General features: G+C 44.5%; 2 protein-coding genes across 2 annotated transcripts; both read right to left on the bottom strand.

Annotated features, from left to right (window-relative positions):
- Nucleotides 1-217: 217 nt before the first annotated feature.
- manf (mesencephalic astrocyte-derived neurotrophic factor) lies at nucleotides 218-6,784 on the bottom strand. Its single transcript, XM_080891479.1, has 4 exons — nucleotides 6,585-6,784; nucleotides 4,883-5,010; nucleotides 2,388-2,529; nucleotides 218-1,992 (listed from the first exon to the last, which is right to left on the bottom strand). Exons 1-4 carry the CDS (start codon nucleotides 6,670-6,672, stop codon nucleotides 1,808-1,810), a joined length of 543 nt encoding a protein of 180 aa, XP_080747605.1. The 5' UTR covers nucleotides 6,673-6,784; the 3' UTR covers nucleotides 218-1,807.
- Nucleotides 6,785-8,385: 1,601 nt separating this feature from the next.
- Nucleotides 8,386-13,409, bottom strand: oser1 (oxidative stress responsive serine-rich 1). Its single transcript, XM_080890441.1, has 4 exons — nucleotides 13,046-13,409; nucleotides 11,857-11,966; nucleotides 11,587-11,703; nucleotides 8,386-10,673 (listed from the first exon to the last, which is right to left on the bottom strand). The coding sequence occupies exons 2-4, from the start codon at nucleotides 11,931-11,933 to the stop codon at nucleotides 9,794-9,796; spliced, it is 1,074 nt and encodes a 357-aa protein (XP_080746567.1). The 5' UTR covers nucleotides 11,934-11,966; nucleotides 13,046-13,409; the 3' UTR covers nucleotides 8,386-9,793.
- Between the last annotated feature and the right edge of the window lie 1,171 nt (nucleotides 13,410-14,580).

Raw genomic sequence — 14,580 nt, 5'->3', positions numbered from 1 at the left:
CTAATGAGAGAAATGCTTTCATGTTTTAAACTAAGTCAGTGGAAAGTGTTCGATCATGCTCAGGAGAGAAGAACAAACTCATGTTTTTCTGCTTGTGACTGGTTTTCCTCCAGCTTCCTTCCAAAGGCAGGCATTAGGCTTTTTCAGAAGCAGCGGTGTGGAGTGTGAGACGTAGACAAAGTGCTACACAGGTGTGAGTGCATCACAGAGAGCAGGGCCTGGAGCTTTTCATATTTTAATGAAAAAGTAGAATAGTACAGTTGTAACAAATGACACTGCCTTACATGAAAAGTCACTGTGAGACAACAGCATATTTTAAGTTTTCATTTTTCATATGAAGCATCACACACAGCTTTTATCACCACCTTTAGCTACAGGTCATCCGTTTATGTCAAACAAAACAAGTTTCATCCAGCGTCCATCGAGACGCCGCCGCAGTCCAGAGTGGAGGGGCAGTTCAGTTCCACCACATGTGAGAGAGAACACGGTAAATGGTTGTTTCCCAACGTTTAGGGACCACGAACACATGAAGTGTCTGAGTGAGCGACATCAAAGGTGGATGTAAAAAAGTCAGAAACTGTATTTATTTATTAGAAATTGAAGAGAAAAAACCCTTAAATATTATTCTAAATAAAGTTTCCTGCTTTGCTGACAGTCACCCACACTTGTCATCGGTGGTTTGAAGTTTTGTGCTAATCTTTTTCCAAGAGCCGTGAAGTCCAGCGCCGCACTCGACCCGGGGCCACTCGTAAATCCTAACAAACCCGAGCGGCAAGCACAAATGATCCAAACAGCGCAGTAGAAGTGGGAACGTTCCAGGGAAAAGCAGGGTTTTTTCTGTACTTGACACCAGAGAGGATGGTGGAGGAGGGAGGGGCCTGAACCGTCATTTTAACCTGAGGGAGGCGGAGCTTTCTCACTGGCCGAGAAGGTGACGGGACGATTCTGCAGAGACCTTCAATCTAACGAGAACAGAAACACAAACTGCAGCTTTCCTGAAACAGATCACGGCAGGGTGGAGCTGAACAAACACTCAGTATGTCAGGATCACCCACAAGTCTCAGTACATCCACCCGTCCTGCAGTCACCATGGAAACAGCGGAGCTCATGTCAGAGGGGATCTGTGGGAGGAGCTTCTCCGACCAGAAACTTTAAACGTCTCCTCCTCAGGAAAACTTCCAGGTGACATCATCTCCCAGTGTTCTCCTCCTCTCCGCCACATGAGCCTAGCTCTGGTATCTTTTCTGTATCTGAGTATTTTCCCCAATTTAAAGGAAACGCCGCTCTGAGCACCTGTTTGGGAACCAATACGATGGCAACGATCAGGAGATCCAAACCCAATCATCTTATTTTAGTCTGGATTTATTATTTTTTGACATTTAGACAAATGAAAAGTAGCCGAATTCTCCATCAGCAGCTCCTGTTTTGATCTTCACATAAATGTACAGGTAACTCGTTACAGGTTTCTCCATGTTTGGCTCCTCGGTCACTCCAGGCTCCTCTTACTGTTTGAATTTCCCTCATCACGGCTCAGTCGCACACACTTAGAATTTATAAACATCCGAGTCAATGTGGTGAAGAAAACTGGAGGTCTTATTTAGGCAGTCACTGTGAAGATTATTAACTACAGCTGCTGCTGGCTCTCCCTCACTTAGAAGTACAGATCAGGACTACGCTAACATCTATACTTCTGAAACTGCCTCTTCAAATATTAAAAAAACAAAACAAGCATGCCCAACAAAACTCCCGCTCCGCCTTCTTCTCTGCGCTGGATTGCAGTCTGATCAGAGTCCATATATTTATGTTTTTACAGGTCTGTCCGTGCGTTGGCGGCTGCCGGCGCGTACTTGGGCATCAGCTCTGTGATTTTGCGGATGAAGTCGGACTTTTCAGCGCAGCCCTTGCACGACTCGCCCCACTCCTCCAGGATCTTCTTCAGGTCCTTCACTTTAAGCTTTTTCAGGTCCACTGAGGTCAGGTCCAACTGTTTATCTGCAAGGAAAGCAAGAAAAAAAATCAATAAGACTGAAATAATCAGAGCACGGCTGATTCATGTGGATTCATGAGTCCACGTGCTGTCTACGAGCAGCTGCGCCGTCTCTGTGAGCGACAGTTTATTCACGTCAGCCGTTTTTAAATCATCTCAGACACTCACCGCTCTTATTTTGAAGGGTCGGTACTCATCGATCAGCCACAGTTAAATTGATGATTTCATGTATCAAACAAAGGACGTATTTTCTTAAAGCTGGTTTATAAATAAAATATAATTCTATAAATAATACACCAGCTAAGCTACTATTATTGTTTTTTATTATTATTGTTGACTTCCTGAACTGTGGGGCTCAACCGTTTGTTAGGCGAGAAGATCCGCACTCTTCCCTCCTCACCGTATTTCAGCTCACAGATCTGGCCGTCCTTCTTCTTGAGCTTCTCGCAGATCTTCTCCACGGGGACGTGGTAGCTGAGCGGTTTGGAAACCTCATTGATCATCTTGGTTGCCGCGTCACTCGTTGCACCGATGTAGTAACACTGAACAGGGAGGAGAAATCAAAAAGTTAAAGACGAATGAAACACGAGCGGCTTCGGTCACTCTGCTGGATTCTGCTGCGTCACGTGCTAAAATAGAAAACGTCTGCTTCAAACGGTTCATCATAAGAGTCCATTTACAAAAACCAAACACAGGAAGGTCTCTGTCCCAGGGAGCAGCGCTGCACCCCCTAGTGGTGGCAAGCTGCCCAAACACAACATGACTGAACTCAAACATTTTCATATAAACTGCGATCACATTCACTTACACCAGGGGTGTCCAAACTCCGGCCCGCGGACCAACTGCGGCCCGTGATCCATTTTTAATTGGCCCGCAAGTAATTTCATAAATAGAATAGAATATGGCCGCACTTCAACTTTTGCCTGAGTGCATTGCACTTCTTAGTTTTAACACCAGGGGGAGCTGCTGTTGATCAAGGCAGTTGCTCCACCAAAAAGGACATCACAGAAGAAATTTACCCCCAAGTTACTAAACATGGCAGAACCAAAGAAGCGAAAAGTAGAAAAGTGAGTGCAGAACATTTCAGACACGGTGGGAGAGTGAAGATTTCTTCAAAGAACTCAAGGGGAAGTGTGTCTGTTTGATCTGCACTGAAACTGTGGCAGTTATGAAAGAGGATAATGTACGACGTCATTATGAAACCAAACATCAGGCCTGTGCATCCGACACTGGTGCCGAGCCAGAGCAGAAATTAAAGCAAAGCGTAGCTCTCCTGCAGGGTCAGCAGCAGTATTTATTTCGTGCTCAAAAAGTCCAGGAAAAGGCTCCAATAGCGAGCTGTGAGGTCGCCCAACTCATCGCGAGACATGGTGAGCCTTTTTCAGATGGAGACCTCATAAAACACGGCCTCATTAAAGTCACCGAAATAATGAGCCCGGAAAAAGTGCAGGACTTCAACAACGTCAGCGTGTCCAGAAATCCAGTCGTGCGACGCACTGGAGACTCGTCAGCCAACATTAAACTGCAGCTGTCTGATGAAGCTGCGCTTTTGATTTTTACTCCATTGCATGCGATGAGAGCACCGATGCCACAGACGCCGCACAGCTGCTATTTTTTTGCGGGGAGTGGACGAGAGCACGAGCGCTTTAAAAATATATTCCACAGTACCCGTGTGTTAATAAGCATGCATGTGCACATGCTTCAAATATCAATAATACGCATGAGTCTTGTCACTACTCTGCTTTTGTGCACCACTTTCTTATATGCGTTTTTCTTGTTAACACGCAGAGTACACACCGCTGTGCACAGCGCACGCACACGTAGTCAGCTGATCTCATCTGATGCAGATCTGCTCCTTGATCAAGAAACATTTGTCCGGATTTTTGGCACGAGTGGCGTCGGATCAGCACCGCAGCTGGACGGCCCGATTTACATACCCAGCGCAGCTGATACTCACCAGAAGAATTTACTAAAATGATGCACTCCTGTTATTAAGTCCAGTTCAGTCTGTTAATGTCGATAATGGTTTCAAACGAACGTTCATAGGTGTGTTGCTGAGCCTAATAACTTAAACAACAAACTTGAAATGTACCCGTCCCATCTTTATTGGTTTTTCTCTGTGCTGTAAATCTTCTGTCTAAGAAGAAATCTGAGGCTGTTGTGAGAACGAGCTGCCAAAGCTTTTTCTGAATAAATCAATAAAGATCCATTTATGGAAAGCTGTGATGAAGGCAGTTTTGTCTTTAATTATATTCAACAATATAACATATTCGACCACTTTTAAGTGATTTTTCTAACTTTAATACACTAAAGTTAAGGTTATATATCTAATTTCTAGTAAGTGGCCCAGACCCTCCTATATTTTTATGTATGTGGCCCTCAGTGAAAAAAGTTTGGACACCCCTGACTTGCACTGTCTGGGTGTTTAAACAGGAGAAAACTAGTCTGAAAGTCAGAAAACCAGCAAAAAAGATTCAGCTCACAGACACTTTCCACATCAGAGAGCTGCAGGTGCTGATCCTGACACCCGGGCTGTGGCAGGTGACATCAAACCATGGTGATAAAATTTGAATAATTCGTTTAACTGACCAGGATTATGGTTGTGGGGGGAGGGGGGGCATTTAATCACACTCATTCCTGTAGCTTGTACTGCAAAACCTTAGAGGACCATCTGCCTCCATCTCGGCACATCCTCCTTCACTACATCCATGAATCTTTAACATTTCCACCATCCCTCCTCTGCACAAACCATCTCAGCCTCGCCTCTCTAACATTTCATCTCCTCACTCTCATTCACACACACCTGTTCTGACATGTTGAATCTCCAGCTCAGGTTCATTTTAATCGATCCAACCACCTCCAGCTTCCAGAAACATGTAAACGCGTTTTACTCACAAAGCGATTTTCTTTGCCTTTGGTGTCTTTGCAGCTCGCCGTGAGCGCCTTCTCGATGTCTGCGCTGTTAAACTTTACATCCTTGTCCTTCAGCGACTGATAAAACTTCCCCAGGAAGGTCACGCACACTGAAACAGGAAAACAAAAGTCAACTCGATGAGCGGTTAAATCTTTGTGTAGAAAGAAAAACACAAGCCAGTCACAACAAAGTCCCTCATCTTATTAAATATGTAGTACCGTACAATCTATATATAGATTAGATTTTCCTTTATTTAAAAAATAATTAGGATGTTTAAAATGTGACGACTTCTTATTCATTTTTTCCCTCATTGAATAAAAACTGAATTTGACACTTTGTCAGATAAAAACTTAGATTTATGTTTTTCACAAACAGTCTGTCATCATACAGAAATGACAACGGACGTACGGAGCCGTCTGCAACCTGAAAGAGTAACTGAAAGCAGCAGAGATTTACGATAGAAACAACTTATTCCATATCAGGAATGAAGGAGAACAACTAGATGCAAATACTGACACTCGCAGACTTTCTGAAAAGACCCTGCGCACTTTAATTGGAATTTGCTGGGAGACTGAAAGTTAAATTCAACAGTCAGTGAGAAATAAAACCTGCATGTCTAGAATATCCAGTCAGAGCTGATTAAAACACAAATAAGGTTTAAAAGAGCTTATTTTATTTAAGTTAGACCACCACCAGACCTCAGGATGATTCCCACTGGTGGGTCAAAAAGTGATTTCCAGTATTTAAACTACTGTAAATGACTTGTTGGCCTACAACCTCTGAACCATATGTCAAACACACCTCTCCTGATAGAAACAGAGATGGCATGCTATTTTAAGCCAGAAGGAATATTTCTGTCATGGGTAGAAGCTCCATCAGTCTCTGTCAAAGCGACTCTAATATATTCTTTATTTATAAATGTAAAACTCTCATTGACATTAAAAAGAGAGATCAAGCCAAGAGGGCAGCAGGAAGTAGAACAAATGTAACATAACAGTTATATTGAGATAGTTTAAGTGGCCAAGAAGGACTGGCTTGTTTATAATGTGGAACAGTATGTACAATAGTTATAAAGTCATAATGATACCTGCAAAACACTTCATTTTATTTTATATCCAACCTATTGGCACATCCTGTTGATGCTGACTATTTATAAATATGAGCAAAGATATTAGACTTAAAAAAAACTCACTTTTGTGGCACAAACTGGGGTCCTGATAGGCCCCTGACTTTAAGGCTCGTTGGTTTTTACACTTCATTTACATGTTCTCAAACACAAGGTCACTTTTTAAGGTGATTTCCAACCTGGCTACAACAGCCAATCCAACCATTTCACAGGTGAAGCTTCAGACTTTTACATCCTGATGTTTGATTCTGTGTCAGCCTGCAGATATCCCGTCTGTGGCTCGCGCTCACAGGATGCTGCCAGGTGTGTCTGCAGGTGAGTTTTGGTTTACTGGAAGTGATGAAGCTCGTTATTCTGGTAACACGGGAACATTAGCTCTGGATGCTTCCTCCCCCCTCTTTTTGGAATAGTGACACCCCTGTAAACACCAGCTCCGCTCCCTTCGCCACGGTAACCCTGGCAGTGGACTTTAGACCGCTTTCGGGTGGAGGTCTTTGAAAAGTTGTTGAACCCTGGTCGCTGTAGCTAAGCTAACTGAAGCTAGCACACGGACCTACCTTCACAGTCTCCTTCCTTCAAGGCTTCGGAGGAACCCGGCACGAGAGCGAGGGCGAGCGCCACCGACAACCCGCTCAAACACAACATTTCTGCGAGGATAAACACTCAGAATGCCGCCCGGTTAACCGCTGTTGGACAGGGAGACTCCGCACTCATGGACCGCAGCCGCTTCTGCACAGACGCCGGTAAAGTGAACGATCAGTGTGGTCTTTCCGGCGCCACGTCACGCTACGCCAGCACCTCATTGGTCGAGAAGTCCGACTCGTTCCGGAGTCCTCCACGCATTCGTCTCTGATTGGACGGAGACAGAGCATTCCGGGGACAGCGTCCAGTTGGCGCCGGCTGATTGGTCCACACCCTCACCGTGCTCCCATAATGTATGTCAGCGGAAGGCGACTAGTGGCCCGTTATGGAGGACAAACAATGCCACATTTACGAATAAATACACAACTAGCTTTATAAAAACGACATTGTTAGTGTAAAGGGACAATCACAATACCGTTATCTTACTTTAGGAAATAAATAAATAAATTACAAAACAGCCTGACAAAAATGAAACTGGTGAAATATAGAGACACATTTTGATTTCATCATTTTTATTATGAAAGTTTGTATTTAAGATTTTCATTGTTAGTCTTGACATTTATCCAAGTATTTATTAGTCTATTTATATCATTTTTCATCCTCCATGGCTCAGATGTATCTGTGATATTAAATCCCAGTTTACATCTTCTATTTTATGATTAAAAATATGATGAAACTCTTCTGTTGGGCAGAATCGGGTAAGCATAGAAAGTAATCTCTCCTACAACAAAATACTGGCCCAACCCAGTTTTAGCCAGAGGCAAAATTGTAGTGCAAAAGCTGCGGTTTGGTTGCAGGTAGGTCAGAGAAAAATGAAAAATGAATGGCTTGGTAAATGGCCTGTATTTGTATAGCGCTTTACTAGTCCCTAAGGACCCCAAAGCGCTTTACACAACCTGTCATCCACCCATTCACACACTGGCTTCATCAACAGTTCACAGCGTTTACTGTTTACAGTCAGAGACTGTGTTCTGAGAGCTTCCTGATATAAACATGGCTTTTTACCTGGCTATATCACCTTGGTAACACAGTAATACATCACCTGGTCTGGAGCGAGGTAGGTTCATTTCTATCTTAAAATCAACTGAAAGTGCCACATTTTCCCTGATTGGTACAGCAGCTCAAACTGTGCCTCACACTGTCACTGAAGATTACATGTATTATTTTGGTGAAGCAGGAAATATAGAATGTTTTTATAGTTTACTCACACAGACTATCTATTCAATCAGATAAATTTCCCTTTAATCTGTGACAGAAGCATTTTTCACGTTTGCGTTTTTAGACTGTGGGACTTTTAAATGGATCCAGCTTAAACTCTAATGTGAGGCTGGAGTTAAATTGTTTTAGTGTGCCAAAACACACGTTTAGCATTTTTATGGAACAATAATTTGTCATATTGCTGCAGTGTTGCATTTACTGTTACTTTTATTATGTTCTTTATAGATTTTAGACACCATTTTATCATGATATAACTTATCACTCAAGCAGGTGACACTCATGGGGATCAATTTGTGCACAAGACACGGGAAACGCCCCTTTTTTGTGAGCGTGCCCAGAGCCTAAAGCAGAGAGCATGGTTTAAGAGACAGTTGTTGATAACTGCCATCTGTGACTGTGACTGGGGCTTCAGGGTTTGTGTTGAAATTATTTTATTACTCCCTGTAAACTCCGTGCGAGCATGTTAGAAAAATCTCTGATTAGCTTCATTGACACGAGTGAAGACGACGAATTCTCCATTTTTTACTTCTTTATTGAGTGAAATTAAATCCAGACGGGCGACTCCTGAGGTCGCCACAAACACCAAAAACAGAATCACACTTGGCATGACAAGTTCGCGTGTTCCTGTCTTCTGCAAGACCCAGCACCAGGAGCTTTGGCAACTTCATTTGTAAACCGAAAACAAACAAAGAAAGAAAAGTGATCCACAGGGCACAAAGAGAAAGGCGAAACTAAAGCGAAACAGCTGGCTGTGACGAGTTTCTGTCAGATTTAGTAAAAATCACAGAAAGACAAACAGAAACATTAAACGTGGGTTAGTCTATTCTGTGGCCATCAGCCACAACATTAAAGCCGCCTGCCTGACACGGTCTGCACACCTACTGACAGTCAGGCTCCAAAATACGACAGCTTCTGGTTATCAGAGTTACTGGATACGAAGCATCTTTAAACAAATCTGAGAGAGCGTGCTATCAAAACACGTTGGATTCAAATATAATCCACTTCAACACGTTTGAAGCGCAGTCGAAGGCTCTGGGCCTCATTTCTGGATTATTTTTGTCACATTAATCTCACCGTCTTGTAGTTAGTATCAATGTTTTTCCTACATTTGTAGGTATGTGTCCTTTCACTCACCCGAAGAAAAAAGAAAGACAAAAAAAAAAGTTGAATTTTTATAACTTAATGATTTTTCTAACATTCAAAAGTCACACCCTCCCCTACTGCAGGCACAGCGGGCAGCCGTGCACCTCTGGTTGTGGGTTTACAGGCTGACACTGTGTCACTGACCCACTAAACCAAACTTATACTGAATTTATGACAATTATTCAGAATAACGTTTAATCTTCATGCAAATTTATGAGAATTTCATGAGAAAAACAGCAACCTGTCTCTGTGCATTAGCCCTGTGACAGACCTGCCTCTGGCCCTATGTCAGCTGGAAAAGCCTCCAGCCCCCCGGCTCCACCTCCAGAAAGGTGGGTTAAAGTTAACGCTAGCAGAGCGCTAGCAGGATGTGCTTGGACCAGCTTTGAAACGGCAGCCTGTGGCCCCCGGGGCTGGTTCCTATGGGCTCAGGGGCCTCTGTGAATTGGGCTCCCACAGACCCTCGATCGGGCCAGGAGCTGTTTTGTTTTGCTGCTGTAACAGAGCGTGGGAATATAACAGACGTGGATTAACAGAACGTCACAACTTAACATGTGGATCTCACCTATGAGTGGTTCTAATGTTGTGGCCAACCTTTGTCCATTTAAATGAAACTTTTATTCCTAACTCTTCCTTCTACTAGCACCTTTCCTACTTTCCTCCAAGGCCAACTTTTCTCTCATCGACAGAAAAAAATACCCTTGTTACCGTCTTATCATTTTCCTTATCTGACATAATAATAGTGGTAATAATAAATCTGACTCTAAGTGTACATCATCTCGGCCATGTGCGACATCTTTTTGGGGATGTATAAATAATACTCCATGTAGCCAGAAAGGTCCTCTATTGTGATGTCATCCACGTAGGCGCGCGCCTGCTCTGAGCAGGAGCGAGGGGAGCCTGACGACAGCGCCGGAGACGCCGCCGCGTTACAGCTGAGAGTTCTGGATGCTTCCTCGCTGCTCGGCAGGCTCCTCTCACACTCCGATATGACGTTGCGGAGCCCCGTGAAGGAGTAGACTTCCACACCGTGCCACCCTTGATGATGGCACTGACACTCGACCCCCTGCTTGCCGTCCTCTTGAGACTCTGAGCTGCTTCTCTGGGCACAGGAACAGGCGGCGTGGGGACCCTCGGCAGACCTGCCACTGTGGAGTTCGGACAGAGCTCGGAAGTCAGCAGCCTCTGCCGGTCTGGATCTCGGGGATGTTCCCGTTCGGGTTTCGCTGCTCTGCGGGCTGCTGTCCTCACTCGACTTTCCTCCGGCCAGCCCGGACGTAGCGGTGATGATAGTGGGGATCTCTTGTGAGGACTGTGGGGAAGCCACGCTTCTAATATGCGTCTCATAAGCAGCACAGGATCCAAAAACCAGAGTGGGGACATGCCCGGGTGAGCCTGGAGAGGAGTGCTCTTTTGGGACCGGGATGGCCACGGGCGAGGCAGCTAGTCCGTCTGCTGCCGGACGAGGTGGGGCAGGCTCAGGCGCGGCCAGGCGCTGGTGCTTCGGGCAACCACTAGGGGGCGACAGTGCAGACGCTCCGGAGGTGCTGCAGTAGGTGAACTTCGGTGGGTGGAGGATGGGCGACTTGGACCTGCGACGGCGCTGTGTTCTGGATGCTCCTCTGGAAGTTTTCCTCATGCAGCTAAAAGGACGAGAGAGAAAATCAAATATCACAAAGAAGAACTCCAAAATAAACACTCAACAAGAAAAGAGGCGTCACCTGAAAGACACAACACAAAGTCTGACCTTAGAAAAAACCCTCGCTCTTATTTTTCAGTCCAGATGTTTGCTGACCTCTGAGCTACAATTCCACCCAACCCCTGATGTCAGACAGACTTTTATCTCCATCAGCCTGGATCACAGCTAGCATCTGCAGTCCTGGTTCTGTTCTGAGGATCTGCTCTGAGATCAAGAGCCACTGTAACCAGAACCTGCAGCAGGCGGAGCGCCGGTGCCACTGTGCCGAGCTCACAGATGCTGCACATCAGAAGAAAGGCCACCAGCTGGAGAGGCAGCTGGTTACTGCTCTGTTAGTCAGTTTCATTTAATCATTTACTCTTTGCTGTAAAAACCAAAAAGTCACCAGTGTTGGAATATCACTGGCATGAATGAATACTTCTCCACAGACTGCCACATCTTAACATTCACAACCTTCACAGGTTGTTTTTAGAACAAAAAACAAAACAAAACACTAAACACGAGGGTTAGATCTCCTCCTCACGTGTTCACGTATTTATTAAACAAGCAAACAATGCCTGACTTAAACTTTATGACTCAGCTTAGAGTTAAAATAACCAGTTTAGCCTGTTTTTTTCCTAATGACGCTGAATAAAAACCATTACACTCCACTGGATTAGAACAGTTAAAGCATCCACCAGTTAAGAAAAGTCGAACCAGAGTGTCTGAGTCCTGAGGCTGTGTTTAGGATGGAACTGATAGAACGAAACGTGCCTCCTCTTCTTTTCTGACTCAGTGGAAAAAAGCTCACAATGATGGACACAAGTATCCACACTGTCTGTTCCTGTGATCGAGCGTCTCCCAGAGAATCAGCCTACCTGTGCCAGTTGTCTTTCGGGCAGCCGAGTTTGGGCTTCGCTCCGCTTGAGTCGAGACAAGCTCGCGATGTTGCTCTGGAAGTTACCGCCTCCGAAACACTCACAGCTCCGGGCAAACTGGAAGGAGAGAGGAAAGCAGAGTTACTGCCATGTGATTCGCTAAATAGACAAGGAGTCAAACAGGTGAACCTAATAAAGTGGCCTGTGGGGGTTTTAATTTTAAAAAATCATTTTAAAATAAATTAAAAACTTTTTTTGGCCTGTGTTTACCTCTCAGCATCAACCCTCAGCTTCTTGAACGCCATCTGCAGCGTCTCCTCCTCACAGTCCTTCCCTCCTGCCTCCATGGTGGGAGGAGGCCGCTCTGACCAGCCACCCAGCTACAAAATAGAAACACACAACAGTGTTTTGCAGATGAAGCCACACAGGTAAGTGCGCATCACGGTTTCCTTCACAGAGATTCCAATTTTAATTAAAAGTCACATCTGTTATCAAGCGGCGCTGAGAATATGCTGCTTAGTGGGAGCAGCTGTTCAAAGAGTCAGTATAATGAAAACACTGGACGAGTAAACAATATCAGAAAATTAACTAGAACTAGTCTTTAATCAAATCACACACACACACACACACACACACACACACACACACACACACACACACCATCACAGAAGATGAGAAAGACAAATAATTTCAGCTCCTTAAAGAGGCATTTCTGTGTTTTCTGAGTCAACATTTTTTTATTAATTTCCAAGTAAATTAAATATCAGACAGACCTAAGTGGTCATAAGAAGGTATTTTCTGCCTTTCTAAAAAAATTACCAACTACTACTCCAGTAATGAAAAAATTCAATTAAAAATAAAGGCCATATTCGCTGATCCAAGGAGCTAAAATCAATTCTAAAATAAACAATAAATCAACAAACACTGAACTTTTGAGATTGTTGATATGTTATTGATCGATCAGCTGGGCTATAGATAATCCAATCAGATCGGCAGACGTGATAAACGTGACAGCAAACTCGGAAAAAACACGACAGCAGGGGTTCCGTTTCTGAAGGAAATATGAGTGCTATCCACCGTTAACTGAGACATTACAACTAATAACTCAGAGATCACTCCACAATGACACGCAGAGTTCTGTGAATGAGTTTAGCAGGCCTCTAGTTAAAGACGAGCGGAGCCGCTGCCAATAAAAACACATTACTTGAGATAAACCGAATAAATGAAATGAAACGTGACACCGAGAGATTAATGCACGTCTGTCGAGCTTTCGCAGTAAAATTAGACTTAGTTAATGCCTGAAACGCTGAAAATCTCTGCATGTAAAGAGCGTGTTTTCAAACCTTTTGCACTAATGCTAGCAGGCTGCTAGGCTAACTAGCTAGTTCGGCATTGGAGGTCATATTAACTGCTGTTAAAATGCTTGCAACACCTCTAAAATACAGGAGGGCATACTTACGGTTCAGGATATCCCAGTCACGGTGAAGGGAGAGAGGTGCCCAGGGCATAGAGGGGCTTTTCCTCTGAACGGGCCCTCAGATGTTGGTTAGCCAGGTAGGCTATCCAGAGCTACGCTAAGCTAAGCTAGCTTCAGGGTCTGAACGTTTTTGAGCGACTCTTTCTCCGGGACAACGAGATCTGTTCCTTCGGGGGGAGAGTGAGCACGGACGGTTACATGGAACCGGACACGGATGAATACGAGCCGTGATGAACTAACGGAGATAACAGCGCAGACATTCGGACTCAGTTCGAGACGTTTCTCTGTCCTCGGCTTGTTTACAGTCGAACCGTCGCAGTGACTCTGCAACAACGCACCCGCTGACGTCACGCTCCCGACAGCGAGCTGACGTCACTCTTCAAAATAAAACTATTTTATTTATAGAAAAAGTGTTCACCCTCATTTCTTTATATTTGCTTCCAGGGAGCCAGAGTGTATTTAAAGCTTCACAGCGCTCCAGCTTTATGATGGACGGTTAAGGCTCTTGTTTAGGCATTGGCTGCTTTTTACCCGCAAAGAAAGCTCCACAACACAATCTGGTACTTTCATTGTTGTAGTAACAGTTTTTATTATGCAGAGTATGTGTAAAGTAAACGGAGTTTCGGTAACAACAGGCCTGCAGATGTGCATCTGTACTCTCTGAATGCATCAATGAAAGCGACCACTGAGAGGCAGCCTCTGCTTTGGTTTCGCCGCCCGAACCGCAGCTCCGTATTTGCTCTCGGGGACTGCACAGTTGACTTTCTGCATGACCTGGGATTATTCATCTGGGTGTGTCATCTTCTGTTCAGCGCCCGGGGATGAAAAGGATCGTGAACTAAAGCAATCAAACCAGTTTTGGACCAAAGGAAACAAAAGGGGGGGGGGGGAACACAGCTGTTTTCAGGGCAGCCTGTTTGCAGTGATTTCACAATCTGTGGATTTCTCTCTCGTGTCGTCACTTACAGCGTGCAATAACACAGGCTGATAGTGTTTTTTTTTTTTTTGTTTTTTTTTTTGTGGTTGGTTTGTTTGTTTGTTTTTAAATCAGGAATTCACCGTCAGAGGGATAAATAATATCCTTAGCATATGAGTAACTTGGAAAAACAGAGGTTGTTATGATCAACATGGTAAAAAAGGAACAAAGTGCATTCACTCAAGCAGGATCACCTTTCTAAAAACCAGCCCGTGGGAACACAAACTTGTGTCTGGAAATGAGACTAATTTGTGGTGCGAGTCGGACTCTGAGGTTTGGGGAACAAAGATCGAGGCTGAAAGCTGCTGTGACCACAAACCAGCAAAGTCTGTAAACAACATGAACCAATGGCTGAAAACACTGCGACTGCCAAACCTGCAGCTCTTCACCGACTTTCAGAGCTACTGTACAGCCCCCATTCTCTCAGATTACACCGAGAAATAAAACATCGTATAGACCTGGTTTCATCCAGCTCCCAAGCAGCCTGTCCAAACTAGAAATGAAGCCTCCAACATGCATTCTTATAAAGGCCAGCAGGGGG

The sequence above is a fragment of the Rhamphochromis sp. 'chilingali' genome, assembly GCF_963969265.1.
Source record: "Rhamphochromis sp. 'chilingali' genome assembly, chromosome: 9".
Lineage (NCBI taxonomy): Eukaryota > Metazoa > Chordata > Actinopteri > Cichliformes > Cichlidae > Rhamphochromis > Rhamphochromis sp. 'chilingali'.
This window is presented reverse-complemented; position numbering and strand designations above follow the sequence as displayed.

What these genes read in the sequence shown, in the direction of transcription:
- oser1 (XM_080890441.1), bottom strand. Translation starts at nt 11,933, where the DNA reads ATGGAGGCAGGAGGGAAGGACTGTGAGGAGGAGACGCTGCAGATGGCG. An exon ending in CTGAGGGTTGATGCTGAGAG is followed by an intron (nt 11,704 to 11,856) that starts GTAAACACAGGC and finishes CTCTCCTTCCAG; the next exon opens with TTTGCCCGGAGCTGTGAGTG. An exon ending in CCGAAAGACAACTGGCACAG is followed by an intron (nt 10,674 to 11,586) that starts GTAGGCTGATTC and finishes TCGTCCTTTTAG; the next exon opens with CTGCATGAGGAAAACTTCCA.
- manf (XM_080891479.1), bottom strand. Translation starts at nt 6,672, where the DNA reads ATGTTGTGTTTGAGCGGGTTGTCGGTGGCGCTCGCCCTCGCTCTCGTG. An exon ending in AAGGCAAAGAAAATCGCTTT is followed by an intron (nt 2,530 to 4,882) that starts GTGAGTAAAACG and finishes CTCCCTGTTCAG; the next exon opens with TGTTACTACATCGGTGCAAC. An exon ending in GATCTGTGAGCTGAAATACG is followed by an intron (nt 1,993 to 2,387) that starts GTGAGGAGGGAA and finishes CTTTCCTTGCAG; the next exon opens with ATAAACAGTTGGACCTGACC.